A 19,250-nucleotide genomic window follows, 5' to 3' on the forward strand; every position below is an offset into this window, starting at 1 on the left:
AAGTGATGTTAATTTTTGTCGATAGGTATGTTATCGATTAGGCTTTTCATCATCTCATCTGAAAATTAATTGATGTTCACAGAGAGAGTCAAAATAATATTTGATGGTATTCAAAATTGTACTCTATAATGCATGTTTTAAGAGTCATCTACGTGAATAGATCGACACTATTACACCTCAATAATCCCGACTTTTCTCAATATGACGCTCTCACGACTAGAACTTATAATCTTGACTATGATATATACCATTTGTTAAATCGGGTATTTGATCATCTCATTTAAAAATTAATTGGTATTCAATAAGAGAAGTCAAAATCTTATAACATTTGAAATTGCACCGAGTAAAACATGTTCTAAGAGCAGTCCACGCGAGTAGAAGAATACTGTTACACCTAAACAAAATCATACCAACGAAAATGCTCACAGCATTTTCAATTCTCAAATAGCTTGTACAATTTTACTGGCAATTTTGTCAATAGATTTTGATTAGACAAATGAATTTTATAAGAGCTCGCTCATGTTTGTAATTCGAATTAGCTATAACAACAAATTATTAAAAATCTTGACGTGACTTGAGGTGAAAATGGGAGAAATTGGATTACTCACAGGCAAAATAATGAAGCATTGTGCTTTTGTTAATTAACGGAAAGTATTTTCTTGGAATCCGTGTCAGCTGCCGACTAAATTTTGCAGCAGAATTAATGGATGAAATTGTGCAAAATTATGTGCATTGGAGTTCCTTAATTTGTGTTTGGCGTAGAAGACTTAATTCATCTTGCATCCAAATTCAATAATATTTTCCGAAAGAAAGATCATTGTGGAGGGTTTATTTATAGGATAAAGTTTTTCTCTAAATTGGGTTGGAGAAATTTTCTCTTACTTTGTTTATAAAAATAACATGTGTTCTTTAAAATGTGATATGCACATGCTATTTTAATAGTAAGAACAAAGTTAGAATAAATTTTATTAAAAACTCATGTGCATCTCACATGTTATTAAAAAAAAAAAAAGACATATGTTATTTTTATAGACTAAACAAAAAAAAAATTCTTTCACCTAAATTTAGAAGAAAACTTTGTCAACAATAGCACTATATTGCACGTTCAATTATAATATATATTTTTTTCCATATATACAAAGATCTTTCTGATCTCGAAGCAGGTAGCTAGAGCCCAGAGGCAGAGTAAGAGACAATTTTGACTGTTTGAGTTTATTAGATGTGACTATATTAATTAGATGTGACTATATATATATATATAGTTATATATATATACTTTATAGTCACTGATTATTGCCCTTAATTAATTAGATGTGACTATATATATATATATATATTATATATATATATATAGTCACATCTAATTAATTAAGGGCAATAATCAGTGACTATAAAGTATATATATATAACAAATGTATAGCTGCATGGCATGCACACGCACATGCACATGTGCATGCCATGCAGCTATACATGCACATAGAATGATGGGAAATTTGCTTACTTTACAGCTAACAATGGGAGATCTTACAAAAGTAGTACTGATTCTACCTTCAAAATGAAACGAAGAACAAAAAAGAAAAGAAGAAAGAAAAGCATAGAATGATGGGGTTAGCCAGTGTTTGGGCCAACCCATCCCCATTACCAAACAAAGCCTTGTGTTTGGCGTAGAAGACTTAATTCATCTTGCATCCAAATTCAATAATATTTTCCGAAAGAAAGATCATTGTGGAGGGTTTATTTATTGGATAAAATTTTTCTCTAAATTAGGTTGGAGAAATTTTATATATATAACTATATATATATATATATATAGTCACATCTAATTAATTAAGGGCAGTAATCAGTGGCTATAAAAAGTATATATATATAACAAATGTATAGCTGCATGGCATGCACACGCACATGCACATAGAATGATGGGAAATTTGCTTACTTTACAGCTAACAATGGGAGATCTTACAAAAGTAGTACTGATTCTACCTTCAAAATGAAACGAAGAACAAAAAAGAAAAGAAGAAAGAAAAGCAATTCTTCCTTCCAAACCATCCTATCCTCAGGATCCATCTAAATTTGCTTAAAAGGTTAATAGAAAGTACTAAACGACAGACAGACCGACACTGACTAAAGCAAGCTTTGTGGATAACCACCATTAATTATTTACAAAGAAGATATAATGATTTTAATTTCCTTTTGTGTTCTTTTCTTCTTTGTTGCTATACATCTTTCTGTTTTTTATTTGACTGCTGCTCGCGCTCAGGAATTTTCAAGCTGCTAGCTAGCTGGACCCTCCTTCTTTTGCAAGCAATTCCATTGGAACTTCTTTTCATAAATATGAATAGTATGCTTTCAAATCTAGTACTCTTCCCCTATATATCCTTTCCCTTCTAACGCTAGCCTATTATTCTCCCACAAAGCAAAAAAGAACACCTTTAATTTGATACCTAAGGAATATATTCAAGGCCACGGATTGAACACCGTATGCCGTAAGCGAGCCACATTGAAAATGAATCTGAGCTGGCGTATGTCAAGTCTGCATCATCACTTCAAAAAAAAAAATAAAGTTCTCTTGTCTTGAACTCAGTAAAACATGGTACGACCCAAGTCATCATAAAGAATGTGTCTTAAGGGTTCTTTTTCTCCCCCTCAAGGAGATGGCTCAGATTACTATTAACTCTTGTTGTGGTCTTCTTTGCAATTTCTGCTGTTCATAAATCCTCAAGTTTTTTACAGGCTTCATTAATTGTAGTTTGGTTTATGCACAAAGGGACTGCAGACAGATCTCACATGAGTTTTCCATTGTGCAAACTAAAACAAAGAATAAGGCCGGAGAGCAAATCAGATGGGACAATTGACCAAATAACATGTGTTCTTGCCCCAATGCATTAAAAGGATGCTCTGAAATATTCCTTGATGCTCTCTTGAGTCTTAACAATTTATAAAACAGATCTAGATTCGTAGAAATTTGAACATTTACTCAGCACGCCCAATTCTCTAAACTATATGGTAGGTCATATATCAATTATTTATCAACTTTATTCTCCAAGCCTCTCACATTTTTTTGTTTCATAGTTTTGTTTATCATGCCACTGCCAGGGGCGGCAGCAGTACCCAATAACACATGACAAAAGTTATCGGACAGTTCAGCAGTATGACACCATTAATTTCCATTATAGGAGCAGGTGACCAACTGATTTCATATATTCTGCTTATTATTGTCTTCCTCTACATAATTCTATATCCATCAAATTCATGTACAAATATTAAGCTGCCACGTATTGTTGAAACAGTCAACATGATGTTATATATATTAAGGACAAAAATTTTCTTTAAACTAGTCTGAAGGAAATATTTTCAAATCCATTTAAAGTAGTGTCACGTGTCTATAAACATTTAAAAGATACATTAAATTTTTAACGTTATTAATAGCAGTTTACTAACTTAGACTAAATTTAATGTGTTTTTTAAATGTTTATAGACACATGACACTATTTTAAATGGGTTTGAAAATATTTCCTCCAGACTGGTTTGAAAGAAATTTCTGCCTATATACTAATACCTACGATTTCCATTTTACATGAAACATTAATGAGAAATATTCCTTAATTAAGGAGATGCATATATATGTTGATGATACTTGCAACAGAAGGACCGTCATGTTTGGAGCTTACTGCATTTGTCCCTTGCCCAACTAATCATTTTTCTAATACCCTTTGCTTACATATACCAGGATAAAATATTACCACCTAGCACATGTTAGGTAACTAGATTTAGATCCATTTTTTCTTCATTTTTCTTCTTCTCTGTCTCATAAAGTTAAGGCTATAAATCTTCCCTAACGGTCCTCCAAAGAAGTGACACTACTGTACTCTACTGTCAGAACATCGAATTCCCCTGTGCAGAAACTCATCAGGCTTGAAAATGGGGGGGATAAGTTGTTTCACTATCATAATCCTTGGTGTTTTAGGATTTGTAGGGTCAGCAGCTGCTCAATTGGAGTTGGGTTTTTATTCTAAGAGCTGCCCGAAAGCTGAGAAGATTGTTCAAGACTTTGTTCACCAGCACATCCATAATGCTCCTTCATTGGCTGCTGCCCTCATCAGAATGCACTTCCATGACTGCTTTGTCAGGGTTTGTTCATGTCCATTCTGCTTTTCTGTGTTTCTTTATTTCCCTTTTTTTTTCTTTTTTTTTTTCCTCTTTTTGGGGAACAAGAATGCAGAAGACAAGTCTGCAAAAACAACTCTGCAGAAACAATTCTGCAGAAAACACTTTACAATCCCATTTCCATTCTTAGTTGAAAAACATATATAAATTAATGTTTTGCATAATGCAGGGTTGTGATGGATCTGTGCTTGTGAACTCAACATCGAACAACCAAGCAGAAAAGGCTGCTACACCAAATCTAACACTCAGAGGTTTTGACTTCATTGACAGAGTTAAGAGCCTTCTTGAGGCCGAATGCCCAGGAATAGTCTCTTGTGCAGATACTCTTGCTTTGGTTGCAAGAGATTCCATTGTTGCAACAGTAAGGATCCTCAAACAAATAAGAACAAACCCATTTTAATCTTTCGTTTTTTTATGAGCAAAGAAATATATCTTAACTATTTACTTGTTCTATGTCCTGTTTTGCCACAGGGAGGTCCATTTTGGAAAGTTCCAACTGGTCGAAGAGATGGGACAATCTCCAATTCCTCAGAAGCCTTGAATGACATCCCACCTCCAACCAGCAACTTCACCACTCTCCAAACACTATTTGCCAACAATGGTCTTGATTTGACAGATTTGGTTTTACTCTCTGGTAAGCTCAACGTCATCATTTCCTCGCACCTTCTTGACGTACTCAATTGAATGCTACTAATGCTTTTTCTACAAGTTTGGATGCTACTTCATACTTGCATCAAAAAGCGCTACTCACCTTTGTACTATCACTTTAAAAAGATGATTTAATTTGAAATTTCTCTAGAATTAGTTATAAAAACTCATATATATCTTTATAAAGCACATATCAATAATGTACGTTATTATAAACTACTTAATGTATATGAGCTACTCATCTTCGCAATATAAAATTCAGGTGTTACAATTTTTCCTCTGAAATTTCTAACGTACTAGCAGGGACGAAGCTAGCTTTGAATTTTGGGGATCTAGAGCCAAAAAAATTTTAAAGAGTGACCAATTAAAAAAAAAATACCTTAAATTATTAATTTTTTACCTTAAAAATTTTTTTTCTTGTAGTTTGGGCGAGGGAACTCATTCTTGAAAACTAAAAAGGTGAAAATATAACTAGCATTTTTTCTAATCATTGCAGTAGTACTGATACATTTAGGCAATTATTGCAGGTGCACACACCATTGGTGTAGCTCATTGTACTTCCTTTTCAACCAGACTGTATAATTTCACTGGTGTCGGTGATGAGGACCCAGCTCTTGACAGTGAATATGCAGCAAATCTCAAGGCAAGAAAGTGCAAAACTCCAACTGATAATACAACCCATGTTGAAATGGACCCAGGAAGCCACAGGACATTTGACCTCAGCTATTACTCTCTTTTGCTAAAGAGACGGGGTCTGTTCCAATCAGATGCTGCCTTGACTACCAACCCGACAACAAAGTCTTTCATCACCCAACTGCTCCAAGGACCACTTCAAAATTTCCTTGCTCAATTTGCAACGTCTATGGAGAAAATGGGTCGGGTCAATGTTAAGACTGGATCAACGGGTGAAATTAGAAAGCACTGTGCAGTGGTGAATAGTTGATTGTTTTTTTCTTGCTGTTTTTTGGTGGGTTAAATTTCTTGGTTATGTATCATCTATCCTAGCTAGCATCAAATTCGGCGTGGTTTTAATTTATGTGTTGTGTGAATAAATGGGCTTCGTTCTAGGCCCTTTCTTCAGCTGTTTCTTGCAATGAAACCAAATTAATTTAGAGAAAAATGGTTATCTGTGAAATCTCGAATTGTCCATCTTGTGTGTTATTTCTTTCTTTTATATGTATACTTGAGCCTTATTTTAGTTAATTAAGAACCATAATATGTAACTGAAATGGAATAAACAATGGAGTTATGGTTCAAATGTTGACCCCTACTTTTATACTATACTTCGTTGGCACGCAAAGATTAGAGTTGTTCGAGTGGAATCGAGGCCACTGAACTTTCAGAAAAAGTTGTCGCTCGATGCTCGTTTTTCATGTCAAATGATCCCAGGTTGTACGTATCTCTATCAGAGCATTTGTTAAGTTCACAGGCTTTGGTCCTAGTTGTAAAAATTCAACTTCATCTGATTGGCCCAAATAATAAATAATTAATTATCCAAAAAAGTTTAAATGGATAAGAAATGGTGGGCAATATATTATTTAAATTAATATTCTAACAAGAGTAATGTTAGCTATAAACATAATTTTTATTTCGCAATTATCCCACAATTCTAACCTCGCAGCCCCACCCAACCGTTGGATCAATCATTATTAAAAAAAATAATAATAAATAATCTAAGGGTTAGTTGAGGTTACTACATCTGCATTCTAAGATACTTGTGATATAAAAATATAGTTTCTAGCATTACTCTTCTAATAAACATGACTTTGTTCTCTATCACTCTGGATTTTATTTATACATACAACTCTTTTACAATTTTGACACGTGTCAATATGTGATTGGAGCAAAAAATTTATAAGCGTTTAATACCCTTTAATCACATGGTGACATATCTTAAAAGTTCCATTAGCATATATAGCATACTCACATGTGGTGGAGCCATCAATGACGGACCCAAGGGGAACCTGGAGTGACCTTGGTTCCCCCCAAAATCACAAGAAAAAAAAACAATTAGGCAAAAAAAAAAAAATTAATGTTTTTTTTGCCAATTGGTCCCCCTCCAAATAAGTTTTGAGTCTGGCCCTAGGAGCCATGTATCTTAATGCATGTTTGAGATTACGTTAATCAGCTTAAAAAGTAATTTGAATACATAAAAAGTTTTAAAAAGTAATTTTAATACTTCTTCTAACTTTTTGTTCTAAAAAAGGTTTTTAAAAAAACTTTTAAATTATTTTGCACACCGCTTAGCATGAAGTTATAAAATTGTGTATGATTCGTTACAAAATGCCGATTTCAAGATCTAATCACACTCTCAATAGTGAGCGGAGTCACTTAGCGCTCTATTGAATCAAGCAGAGAAGAATGGAGTGCTAACGAGAGTGATTACTGATAAGTGTCAAATATTGCATATTTGGACCCCCTTTATTTACATTAGTTAATCATTTAGTTGTATCGTTATTTAATGTTTTATGTTAGTTTTGTGTTTTTAGTGTTTTGTAGGTCGTTGAAGAAAAACTACAGCTTTAAAGAGAAAAATGCAAAGTTTGAAAGAAAGCATACTTTGAGAAGACCTAGATGATGTGGTTAAGTCTAACCAAATCTAAGAAAAATGTTAAATTAGATTAAATTTGATAAAAGATCAAATTGGATAAGATTTCGGATCGGATTCAAATTCAGATTCTGTATATGTCTCAGTATTTTGACCGTAACTTTTTGCTCAAATATCTGATTGAAGTGATTTAAAAAACATTGGAAAGCTAACTCAAAATACTATAATTTTTTGTGAAATAGGATTTTCCTAATTCGGATGGTTACTATGCCAAAATCGCCCCGCAATTAAAGGACACAAATCTGAACGAATCCTATTCCGATTTCAAACTTTTATTTTGACTGGGAGACAGACCTCCGAATTATCTAGGTTTAATAGGGCTTTTAGGACTTTTCTAAGCCTATAAATAGACCACTTTGCATTCAAGAAAAGATACACAAGTCCAAAGAGCAAAATTCTACAACTTTTCTCTTTAGTTTATTTTTTCTTTCGGTTTAGGTTTAGGTTTATATTTTATTTTTATGTGGAGCTAAATTCCCAACTAAGGTTGGGGATAAAGCCTCACCGATAAAGAACAACATCACTTTTATGTAAGTCTTTATTTATTCGATTTTATTGAGTTTTATATTTCAATTGTTTTACTTCTAATCAATGTGTGGAGTGATTCTTGGATATCTCTTGTGATTCACGGATACATATGATGATTTGAGATAATCTCATATGATTGATTGCTTAGTTTTTAACTCATAAAAATTGAATATCCCTTGTGATTTGTTCTACGGATACATCTGGTGTTTCAATTGAATTTGGAATCCTTTTGTGATTTGGTCAATGAATGGATACATGGGATGATTTTGATTAATTCTTTGAAGCACAGTAAAACATACATAAGATTTAAATTGTGAGAACTTCGAATAAATATTGATAAACATGGAGTATGTTGTTATGATTCGGTAAGTGTGGATTCCTAAACCTTAGTCTTTACCTTTTGTTTTATTTTATTTAGTTATTGTTTATCCTTTAATTTTCAAAACTCAAAATTCAAACTTTTTTTGGAACTAGGTTATGATTTAATTATTTTAGATTTAAATTGCTCTTTCAAAAATACAATTCTCTGTGGGTTCGACCTCGCATTTGCAATCCATTATATTGCAAATGATTCGTGCACTTGCGAAAATTTGCACAACAACTACATCCAGAAAAGGCCCTAGATTGATTCACCTATTCTTTGCTGATGATAGCTTGATTTTTTGCAAGGTGAATTCAGTAAAATGGCGACAGCTAACGAAACTTCTAGAAAAATATGAAGCAGCATCGGGACAAAAGCTAAACAAGGAAAAGACTTCTATTTTTTTCAGCCACAACACGAGTCCGGAAAAGATACAGGAAATCACTCAACTTTCAGGCCTCCATGCCACTCAAAGCTATGACAAATATTTAGGTTTGCCAACTCTGGTGGGGAAGTCGCAGACATAGGCTTTCTCAAGCATCAAGGATCGAGTATGGAACTGTCTCAATAATTTGGAAACAAAATTCTTGACTCAAGCAAGGAAGGAGATTTTAATTAAAGTTGTGGCACATGCCATTCCCACATATTGTATGAGTGTGCTCCTATTGCCTCTCACTTTGTGCAAGGAGATACAAGGGATAATGCAACGATTCTGGTGAGGGCACAAGGAGAACACATCCAGAATACATTGGATAAGTTGGAAAAAGATGGGATTTTCCAAGGCCCAGGGGAGTTTGGGGTTTCGTGATTTGGAGATTTTTAACAAAGCCCTACTAGCAAAACAGCTATGGCGACTTGTATGGCAGAGCTTTATGGCAACCCAACCGTTCCTCAAAAGTGGTCTATTCTGGGGGATTGGACATGGGGAGGACGTTCATGTGTGGGGTAACAAATGGATCCCGAAATCAACCACTTATATGATATAGTCACCAAGGACTACACTCGACCAAAACGTTCGTGTGGCAGAACTTATTGATCTAGACACGAGAACATTGAGAGTTGACCTCATTGCACAAGTTTTTCTAGAGGACGAAGCTGAGGTGATTAGAAGTATGCCTATTAGCCCTTTATCGTCAAAGGACAGGCTTATTTGGCGAGGTACAAAAAATGGTTTTTTCTCTGTCCGAAGTTCATATTTTTTGGAAATGGATAATATAGCAAATAGAGGTTGTGGAACATCAAAATCTACTTGCAGCATAGCTTGGAAAGAGTGCTGGAATTTGAACATACCAAATGTGGCAAAGCTGTTCCCTTGGAAGGCCCTACATAATTTGCTATTGATTAGGGTGAATTTGGTCAGGAAGGGAGTAGTTCAAGACACTTTAAGCCCATATGCGGACTTGAAGATGAGACAGTGGTGCACATTTTATGGTCTTGCCCGTCATCAAATGACGTGTGGGGTGGGGGGCCGATTAAATTACAAAAATGTGGAGGAATGGGGAGAAGCTTTTCCAGATGTTTTTGAGTCTGTTCTTGAACGATGTGACACAAGGGAAACTGAACTGTTTGTTGTAATGGCAAGGAAAATCTGGTTGAGGAGAAACTTAGTACTACATGTAGAATTTTTTATGCATCCAACCCGGTTAGTACATGAAGCTCAGACCTCGTTGGAAGAATTTCAAAGTGTGAATCAAAATGTTCAATGTGAAGCAGCTTCTGACCATGATTCAACAGTTGTAGTGTAGCAACCTCCACCACATGATATGATCAAGATGAATTGGGACGCTGGGCTAAATTCGGAAGAAGGACGTGTGGAGCTGGGACTTACAGCCTGAGACTCAAATGGTAATTTTCTTGCTGTACGCAGTCTGTCTCTTGATTTTCAAACTAAGCCAATAGTGGCCGAAGCTCTAGTAGTGGTGAATGCTATTATTTTCTGCAAGGATTGGGGTTATAATAATATCATCTTTGAGGGTGACTCATTGCAAATTATCAAGGCTATTGCTTCAGAAGGTCCGTGTTTGAGTAGCTATGGACAATTTATAGAATGTATTCAACGAGAGCTACTTTTGTTGGACGACGCCAGTTTTATGCATGTAATGAGGGATGCCAATAATGTTGCGCATACAGTGGCGGAGCGAGACAATTAATATTGGGGGTGTCACTAAAATTTTTTTGAGGGTGTCAAGTAGTAACTTGCATAAGTAGGAGATAATTTTTTTTTTTTTTTTTTAGGGTGCTGTGTGGAACTTGAGTAGGAAAATAGCAAAAAAAAAAAACAAAAAATTCCAAAGCCTCAAGTAGCTCTGCCATTGTGCGCATACTCTAGCACAATTGGCTACCACCCATGTCACTATGTCTATTTGGTTGGGAGATGCCCAACTTGGTGTAAGTGATATTGTAAGGAGGGGACAATCTTTCGTAATCTTTTAATGGATCTTTTGAGATAATGAATATTCATAATATTCCTTAAAAATAAAAAATAAAATAAAAAAAGTCATCCGTACGTGTTAAGACCAAATTTTCCTTGTGAATGCACGCTAAGGATTGAAATTGATTACTCAAATTATTTGCAACACCCCAAGCTTTAGACAAGGCTCGGTTTATAACCCTAGAGCTAATTAGGCCCACTTTTATTGGCCTGCACATCTAAGCCTGACAATTTGGGCCAAATTGGGTGCATGTTACGTTATTAGTTTAGGCCAAGAAAAAAAAGAAAGAACACATTAATCAGCTCAAGACGACAAAAATCTTGAGGTGCGACATGTGGAGGATGGCTCACATTAATCCTTGATCAATATATAGTCCATGGTTTTTCTACATAAATTAGGTGGATCTTATGTGATTCCTCTCTTAGTAGTTATTAATTATTTGTTTGATTTTTATTTTTGTTTTTTAGAATTAGGAAAAGTGTATATACTCTCCTCAAACTATCACTTCATTATCAATGTTTCCTGAGGCCAACAAAAAGATAAAAATAACCTTAAATATCGTCAATAAGACAAAAATGTCTTCTTATAAATTTTAAAAAATAGAAAAAAAAGGGAATTTTTTTTTTAAAAAAAAAAAACAAAAAAAACAAAAACTCAGGGCGTGGCTTGGTTTTTCATTTTTTCATTTTTTTTTTTCAGAAAAATAGTTTATTATTTTAGTTTTTAGTTTGTTCATACATATAATTTTAAGAATTTTCATAATTTTATGAAAAAGTATTTTTTGTTATTGGAGGACATTGACATTTCTAAATAGTTTAGGATAAACATTAATACAAGTAGTAATTTAGAAGGCCATTAACAATATAATGATAGTTTGCAATATATATGTGTAATAAGACAAGAGTTTATGTTTCCATAGATGTTTTGCAAGGGGAAGCTCATGCAGCCTTTTTGGTGGTTCATTTGGCTACTTCTTTGGATTTGGGTCCTCTCTCGATGGAAGGGAATATTCTCCTTGTTATTTTAGCTATTAATAGCCATACTCTTTTTTTTTCTTGGTCTTTTGTAAACTGTATTTTGGATATTAGTTTAACTCTTTCTTCTTTTCAAAGCTCAAATGCTTTGAAAGTATCTCGATGTGCCAATTTTAGGGCACAAGCTTTAGCTAAATGGACTACTTCCAATTGTGTTTTTGAAAGTATTCCCACAGGATCTCTCATTCTCTCTTTCATTCGAATAAAAAATGAGAAATATTCTCCCCTATAACTTTTTCCCTTATTCAATTAAAAAAAAAAAATGAGAGTCTCTAGCCCTTAGAATAGTCACTTTTTCACATGACAATATATTCTTAGATTACTTGGGCTGAAAAGGGCTGTGTTTGGTAGGGTTCACAACCCCTTAGGCCCAGCCCATACACATGGGAGCCCCATATCAATCTCCAACAGGCTCAGCCGCCTAGGAACCACAGCCGAAAACCCAACGCGGCTAGAATCAAAACCCTAACCCAAAAAAACTTTCTGAAACCCTAATTTCCACACCAACCAAACAACTGCCGCTCCCTATAAATACGACACGAAGATGCACAACCATCGTCATCTTTCTCATGCTCTGCCTCTTTCACATCCCATCTCATGATCCCTAGGATTTTCTTAGTTTTGGGTCTCTGTTTCGCGCTTGGTATTTATGTTCTTCTCTTGCTGTGCTCTGTGAATATTGTCTCCAAATGGAGGGTGCGGTGATGATGCTATTTTGTGGACTAGAGTTTCTGATCTGGGTTTTACTCCCTGAATCTGATTGACAAACCCTTGGCTGTCTGAGCACTTATCCTTCTCAATCACTCTAATCCCCTTTTCACCTTCTTGTTTGATTGTTATTCTAGGGTTTTGAGCTATTGATTGCAGCAAAGTATTTGGGTTTTTTGTTTTGGGGGGTAAAACCCCTTTTTTCTTCTTTTATTTCTCTCTAGCAATGGATTTAGAGGAAGGAGAAAGGCTTTTTCCAACCTACCCATATTCCTTTTTCTCTTTTATAAGCTATTAAAAGTCTAATATTTCTTTTGATTGATTTTGTTTCTAGTTTGTTGGGTAATTTTGTGTTTGTGCATGTTGGTGTATGAGTTGAATATTGGAGGGCTTATGATGATAATTTTCAATTATCTTAGCGGATTTCAGTGAGATTTTAACGTCAATGATCTGATTGTTACACACACTGAGGCTCTAATTTACCAATTTCAATAGTTATTTTACTTGGATTGTTTTTATTTACTGTATTTGTCAAAATTTTTGAGGGACATTTCTGCTGTGATGAGATTAAAACACTTGGATGTGTTGTGGGCAGTGGACGAGACCCTAAAAAGTCTCGCCGTGAGCCTAATTCATAAACGACTTCTCCTTCCACTGAGCATTTGGTCCCAATCAAATCACTTGTTATTTCATTTTCTATTAGTTACTCTTACCTGTCTTTCTTTTGTTTTTTAAATTAGAAAATAATTTTGATTGAAGTTAAAGCTTGCGCCCATTACCAATTCTGGGGGATAAATAGTTCCTCTCGGTGTAATGGCATGGGCGCCATATTTATCAGTGTGGCTATCCTGATGAGTGGCTATTTCAATGCCATTTTATCCCGGAAACACCTCACACATTTCAATTCTTGTTTGCAAGAATAATTTGTATGGACTTTGTTGAAGTGATGTTTGAACATTGGGTCCTTTGTTTGGTTTATTGCACACAACCACATGCGGGGTTTTACTTTGTGCCAAAAGGATTTCTTTTTCTTTCCGTAAAACCAATACAGAGATTGAGGAAATCAAGTTTCAGTACTAGAACCAAGCCTAGTATGTCTACTCTCCTATTTTTTTTTTTGTTGAGAAAAGCTTGGCAAACAATTTCTGAAAACATAAAACAATGATCGAGTTGTTAAGGCATCTTTTTTGTTATTAATTTTTGGGTTTTGCACCTTTTGGTTGATTTTGTAACTGAATTGAACATCACAACAATCCAATAAACAAAGACGGTTAAACTTATTATGCAATGGAAATCCCATTAAGGACTTGTAAAGAATCGACAATGCTAAGAGGAAATGTCATAGTAAAGAATACATGAATAACAACATCCAATCCACTGTAGCCAAGAGAAAGTGACATAGTAAAGAATCAAAAATGCTACTCTTTGCGTCTATTACACATTATCCAGACCACCCAGAAACTTAGGCACCCAGATATTTTCCACCTAATAAGAGAGAGGCAGTGCTTGTTGTACCGAGGATAACTCCACCAGAGTTTCCTTAGAGAGGAATTTATATCATGCAAAAAAAGACTTTGGGTAGCAGAAACAAGAAACAAGGACATGGTTTACACAGCAGTGTTCTTAGCCACTGATGAACAAGAATGAAGTTGTCATGGATAGATCTTCCTTGAAGGAAAGCGGGACGGTACTGAGACACCTTGGTGGGATTGTTGATTTTAGGAATCAGAACCAAATGAGTATGATTGAAAGAGCGGAGAAGATGAGCATTCCGGAAGAAAGATTGGACAAACGGATGACATTAACCTTTACAATTTTCCAAAATAATTTGTAAAAGAGTCTTATCACACCATCAGGACCAGGGGATTTCTCACTACCTAATTCCGAAACAGCCCTCCAAATTTCATGCTCATCAGGGATGAGACATAAGAAATCATTTTCAAATGAGGAAATGATAGGCTCAAACAGATCCTCCAGACTAGAGAGCTCCGGAGATGAGGTAGAAAAAAGGGAGATGAAATGGTTCGCCAAATGCGAACCAATATCATTCATGTTATGCAAAAAAAGAGCCGTTATCTAATTTAATACAAGAGATAGAATTAAGCTCTTCTTGGAGGCCCAACTGGAGATTATCTTCTCCGACCTGAGCTTGAGGGCACAGGGCTTCTTTTTGGACTTCGTCCAAAGCTTTGAGGATGATGGCTTTTAAATTAGCCTGGATTATGCCAAAGTGATTAATGTTCCAATGCTTAAGAGCCAACTTGGTAAATTTCAACTTTTGTTTGAGAATTGAAGCATCCGAACCCCTACAACTAGAGTCCCAAGCTTCAGCAATAACCGGAAAGCAAGAAGGCTCTCTAACCCAAAAACTATCAAACCGAAAAGGCTTAGGAAGGTTGGAATAAGAAACTCTGGTGTTAACAAAAATGGGGTTGTGATATAAAGCAGCTATTAGGGGTGAAAATGCGGATGCGGAAGCCGATAATAGCAATATTTGTATCCGCATCCGTAAAATAATGCGAATAATGATTTTTGATATCCGTATTATGCGATTACTACCCGTATTTGTGTGGTTAATGTAGATATTATCCGCTATCCGCATTTGAGGTAATGGGCCTTTTAGACCTTAAAATTGTAATTTACTAATTATTGCTTCTACTAAATACAAAGAAAAAAAAAAACATTATTTATAGCTGAACATTATTATTTATATCACACTTTCTAATCATTTTGCCAATAAATTTTCATCACATTCATTATTTAATGTTTAGCTAATAATAAAGGAAGAACATATATCTTTTTTCTCTCACGTTTTTCTCTAACATCTCTAGTGTCTATATGGTGTTTCTTGATCCCTAATATCTCTTTTTGAAATATATATATATATAAGTCCATGCAGGAAAATTTTAGATAAGGCCTTTTTTTTTATTTATTCTATATATCTAAATATTAAATAAATATTATTGTTGATTTGAAAATTATTTTCATCACTTTTAAAATTCAACATTATATTCTTAGTAAGAAATTTGTCTAGAAAATGGTTTTAAGATTTAATTAATTTTTTATTCTTCAATTTTTAAAGTTTTTCATATCCAAGACATATCTGTAATTCTAAAAGTCTATTTTATGTCACTCTTGTGTCCCTCCAAGAATGATGTGGCTCTTAAAATTTTTATTTGATCAAAATCTCATATTGATCAATTACAAGCCCAATGGTGATTTTAAGAGTTACATTATTCTTGAAGGGACACAAGAGAAACTTATAGCATTACTCATATTTCACAATAACAACATCAATAACACACACACATATATATATATATATATATATATATATATATATAATAATGTTAGGTACCATATTTTTATCCTCCTAAAGCTGATGTGGCTTTTAAAATCATCATTAAATGTTAGATGAATCATACTTGAATTTTGATCCAGTGGTGATTTTGAAAGCCACTTAGAAGGATTTTATGAAGATAAAAAGATGGTACCTAGCATTACTCATATATATATATATTTTTTTTAAATTTACATAAAATGAATAAATGAACCTGATTGATCAAAGTCGCTTCATTTTATAAGAAAGTCAGCTAACACTCTTAATCTGCAAAAACAAAGATAAATTTTCTTAATAATTAGTGAATAATTATATAATGTAATAATTAATTTTATTAATTTCAGTTTTTTGTTGAAAAAAAAAAAACACTGTTTTATACAGAATGGTGCGAGTGTAATTGATTTAATTTAATTTTTTTTTTTCTGACAATTTTGTTTTGTTTTTTTTTTTTTTTTCTGGCAAAATCAAAACTACGTCGTTTTGCACATCTAATATATATTCATCTCTTTCAGCCCTAACCCTAAACCTACAAATTCGCCCGCCTCTCTCGTCTCCCGCCGTCTCTCGTCTCTCTCTCGCTTGCTCGCTGATCTTCTTTTGCGTTGATTGCAGAGAATAATAAAAAATGAGTCGAGGGAGTGCACCAGGCCCCAAGGGGAAGAAGAAGGGAGTGGCATTTACCATTGACTGTGCGAAGCCAGTGGAAGACAAGATTATGGACATTGCATCTCTGGAGAAGTTCCTCCAGGACAGAATCAAGGTCGGAGGCAAGGCTGGTGCTCTTGGTGACATTGTAGCCGTCACCCGCGAGAAGAACAAGATCACTGTTACTTCTGATAGTAACTTCTCTAAGAGGTAATTTGGTTTTGTTGGAATATCTAATCTGTGTTTTAATTTATAATTCACTCTTGATTTCTTAATTGTTGGGTATGAGTATGAGGTTAATGGTATGGTATTGTTTGGTATCTGAAATTTGTACACTTAAATGATTTGTTCGTTATAAAATTTAGCAATCTGATGTTACCCAGCTAATAGTCTGGTGATTTGTAATTGGCATTGCCATTTGTGTAATTTTTGTTGTTGCAAGATTGACATAAAATGAGACCTTTTATCTTTGGTGATTGTTTGGGGCATCTCTTAGGTAAATTATCTACTTTTTACATTTTGTACAATATTATTTTGATTTAGAAATTTGAGTAGTTGCCATTCAGTTGGTAATTTTTGTGCATCACTATGTAATAGTGCAAGGAAATGAATCAATGTAGCTCACCCCTAAGAAAAACTTGGATTATTTACCTGAGACAGGTTAGCAAGAGGTGCTCCTGAATAGAGAATTGCAATCCCCCCTTGGATTATTCAATTTAACCAATTTGGTTTGCATAGCACTGAATAAACTTGATTAGTGTGTTTGTTTTGCTGGTAAACAGCATGGGATGTAATCCTGAGTAGTTGTGACGAGCTAATATACATCCATCTTAATTTTTATTTATTTTGTTCAGAAGCTTGCTTGTGTATTAATTGTTTCCTTGGATCTTTGGCCTGTATGGGAATAGCCACCTTTGAGTTTTAATCAGGCTGCAGTCTTTGTATGAGCACTAATCAAAGAGTCTTCTATATTGTCTCATATTTTGTTCTGTCCATTTCTGTCAGTAGGAGTGGGCAAAACCGGTTTATTCCTTCCCACCCCAGCCTGCCTAATTTTTCCTTTAAAAAATGCGGATCCAGGTTAGATTTTGAGTTATCCTGACGGGGCGGGTTGCAGTAGTAATTTTTTAAAACTCCCGGGTACCCGCCCCAACCCGCATTTAACCCAAAAGACTAAGTAACCCTGCCCTTACCCATGCGCTGCTCGCCTCTTCAATCTCCAGTTTCTTCACTTTCAGAATTCGTACCCAAAAAAACCTGGTGTTGGATTTACTGATAATGGGGTGCAACCATTTTCTGCCATAGATTGATTAAAAGCTTTAAGGTACCAACTTTTCTTCTCTTTTTTTCCACTCATTTTATGAACTATATGTTCAACTTCCTTGAAACCTTGAATGGCAGAAGCATGCAAAAAAGACCTGTTTGTTCAGTTTGTTTGTTCTTTTTCCACTCATTTAATTTATTCTTTGCTCTATTTGTTTGATCATAAAAAACCAAATTCATCAAGCTGGAGATATTTTCCAAGAACTCAAAAACAATAGAACAACGATTTCATCCACAAAACCTGCCCCTCCCCGCCCTGAAAAACCCGAGGTCCAGTGGGTACTGTTCATTAAAGCCGGGTCTCAGATGCCTTTTTTAATACACACAGACTGCGGGTCGGGTATCCAAAGCCACCCAAACCCAGCCCGATCCAACCCGTGCCCACCCCTAGCTGTCAGTTGTTTAACACCTGTTCTCTGGATTTCAATTTAATCATGTATGAGCACTAATCAAAGATTCTTCTATATTGTCTCATATTTTGTCCTGTCCATTGGTGTCAGTTGTTTAACATCTGTTCTCTGGATTTCAATTGAATCATGTGTTTCTTTACAGTTTAACATCTGTTGGATCTGCTTCTCTGTTCAGGTATCTGAAGTACCTGACCAAAAAGTACCTGAAGAAACACAATGTGCGTGATTGGCTCCGTGTGATAGCTTCCAACAAAGATAGAAATGTCTATGAACTTAGGTACTTCAACATTGCTGAGAACGAAGGAGAGGAAGAAGACTGATAAGTTTAAATCAGCTTAGTTGTTAAGAACCTCATTTTACCTTTTTTGTTTTCTGTTGCCTTTGTGATGCTGCTTCTTGTTTAAACTCATGCGGTTTTAACAATTTTGTTGCTTAAATTAGAGATCTTGATTATTCTAACTGTTGGATTGGTAATATAGAAAGTCTTTATTTGTGGGTGAATCGAGATTTGTTTGATTTGGTTCTGTCTCTGGGTTCTTAGGTTCCAAGTTCTGCTTGGTTATTTTTTTGGTCGTCTACTTGCTTTAATGCACTTAATCAAAAGCTCGTGGAATTATTTATGAAATGTTATCTCATTTTTCAGTTCAAAGTGTCGTACTTAATCCATGTGATCTGTAATCAATATTGAAGAGCCTTCGACGGACTCTTAAATTCTTCATACAATCTAGGCTGCACTCTGCACTTACCATGTATCAAAACCCCCCTCAAACATAAATGAAGCAGATGATTTGTTTTTTTAGGTATTTCCTTGCTGCCTTGCCCGAATGGGTATGAGGAAGTGAGAAAAATTTGGGCCACGAGAAAACATTGAGCAGATATTCAGAAACCAGAGGGTAGTAGTGGTAGAGGATCAAGAGTGTTATGCAGATGCGTTTTCCATAGAGAAAACAGCTCTCACAAAATTTCTTCTCTCTTTCCAAAACATAAAAAAAATAAGACCCTATTTTGTCTCTCTCTCTCTCTCTCTCTCTCTCTCTCTCTCTTGAAAT

General features: G+C 34.9%; 2 protein-coding genes and 4 non-coding genes across 6 annotated transcripts; all 6 read left to right on the forward strand.

The window, feature by feature from the left end:
- The first annotated feature begins 3,728 nt into the window (after positions 1-3,728).
- LOC132181412 (peroxidase 3) lies at positions 3,729-5,997 on the forward strand. The gene is made up of 4 exons (XM_059594619.1): positions 3,729-4,128; positions 4,334-4,525; positions 4,636-4,798; positions 5,340-5,997. Exons 1-4 carry the CDS (start codon positions 3,919-3,921, stop codon positions 5,753-5,755), a joined length of 981 nt encoding a protein of 326 aa, XP_059450602.1. The 5' UTR covers positions 3,729-3,918; the 3' UTR covers positions 5,756-5,997.
- Positions 5,998-12,467: 6,470 nt separating this feature from the next.
- Positions 12,468-12,566, forward strand: LOC132183502 (small nucleolar RNA Z157/R69/R10). The gene has a single exon (XR_009440464.1). It is a non-coding gene; the product is annotated as a small nucleolar RNA Z157/R69/R10 (small nucleolar RNA).
- A 304-nt stretch (positions 12,567-12,870) lies between these two features.
- On the forward strand, positions 12,871-12,958 carry LOC132183505 (small nucleolar RNA R11/Z151). The gene has a single exon (XR_009440466.1). It is a non-coding gene; the product is annotated as a small nucleolar RNA R11/Z151 (small nucleolar RNA).
- Positions 12,959-13,035: 77 nt separating this feature from the next.
- Positions 13,036-13,146, forward strand: LOC132183506 (small nucleolar RNA Z152/R70/R12). The gene has a single exon (XR_009440467.1). It is a non-coding gene; the product is annotated as a small nucleolar RNA Z152/R70/R12 (small nucleolar RNA).
- A 114-nt stretch (positions 13,147-13,260) lies between these two features.
- Positions 13,261-13,384, forward strand: LOC132183514 (small nucleolar RNA snoR80). The gene has a single exon (XR_009440473.1). It is a non-coding gene; the product is annotated as a small nucleolar RNA snoR80 (small nucleolar RNA).
- Positions 13,385-16,351: 2,967 nt separating this feature from the next.
- Positions 16,352-18,725, forward strand: LOC132181394 (large ribosomal subunit protein eL22y). The gene is made up of 2 exons (XM_059594597.1): positions 16,352-16,678; positions 18,377-18,725. Exons 1-2 carry the CDS (start codon positions 16,449-16,451, stop codon positions 18,519-18,521), a joined length of 375 nt encoding a protein of 124 aa, XP_059450580.1. The 5' UTR covers positions 16,352-16,448; the 3' UTR covers positions 18,522-18,725.
- Positions 18,726-19,250: the final 525 nt, after the last annotated feature.

This window comes from Corylus avellana, chromosome ca5 (assembly GCF_901000735.1).
Source record: "Corylus avellana chromosome ca5, CavTom2PMs-1.0".
In the NCBI taxonomy this organism is placed as follows: Eukaryota; Viridiplantae; Streptophyta; class Magnoliopsida; order Fagales; family Betulaceae; genus Corylus; species Corylus avellana.

Excerpts from the sequence above, each read along its gene's own strand:
- LOC132181412 (XM_059594619.1), top strand. The coding sequence starts at position 3,919 with ATGGGGGGGATAAGTTGTTTCACTATCATAATCCTTGGTGTTTTAGGA. Across the intron at positions 4,129-4,333 it reads TCCATGACTGCTTTGTCAGG|GGTTGTGATGGATCTGTGCT; the intron begins GTTTGTTCATGT and ends TGCATAATGCAG. Across the intron at positions 4,526-4,635 it reads GAGATTCCATTGTTGCAACA|GGAGGTCCATTTTGGAAAGT; the intron begins GTAAGGATCCTC and ends GTTTTGCCACAG.
- LOC132181394 (XM_059594597.1), top strand. The coding sequence starts at position 16,449 with ATGAGTCGAGGGAGTGCACCAGGCCCCAAGGGGAAGAAGAAGGGAGTG. Across the intron at positions 16,679-18,376 it reads GATAGTAACTTCTCTAAGAG|GTATCTGAAGTACCTGACCA; the intron begins GTAATTTGGTTT and ends TTCTCTGTTCAG.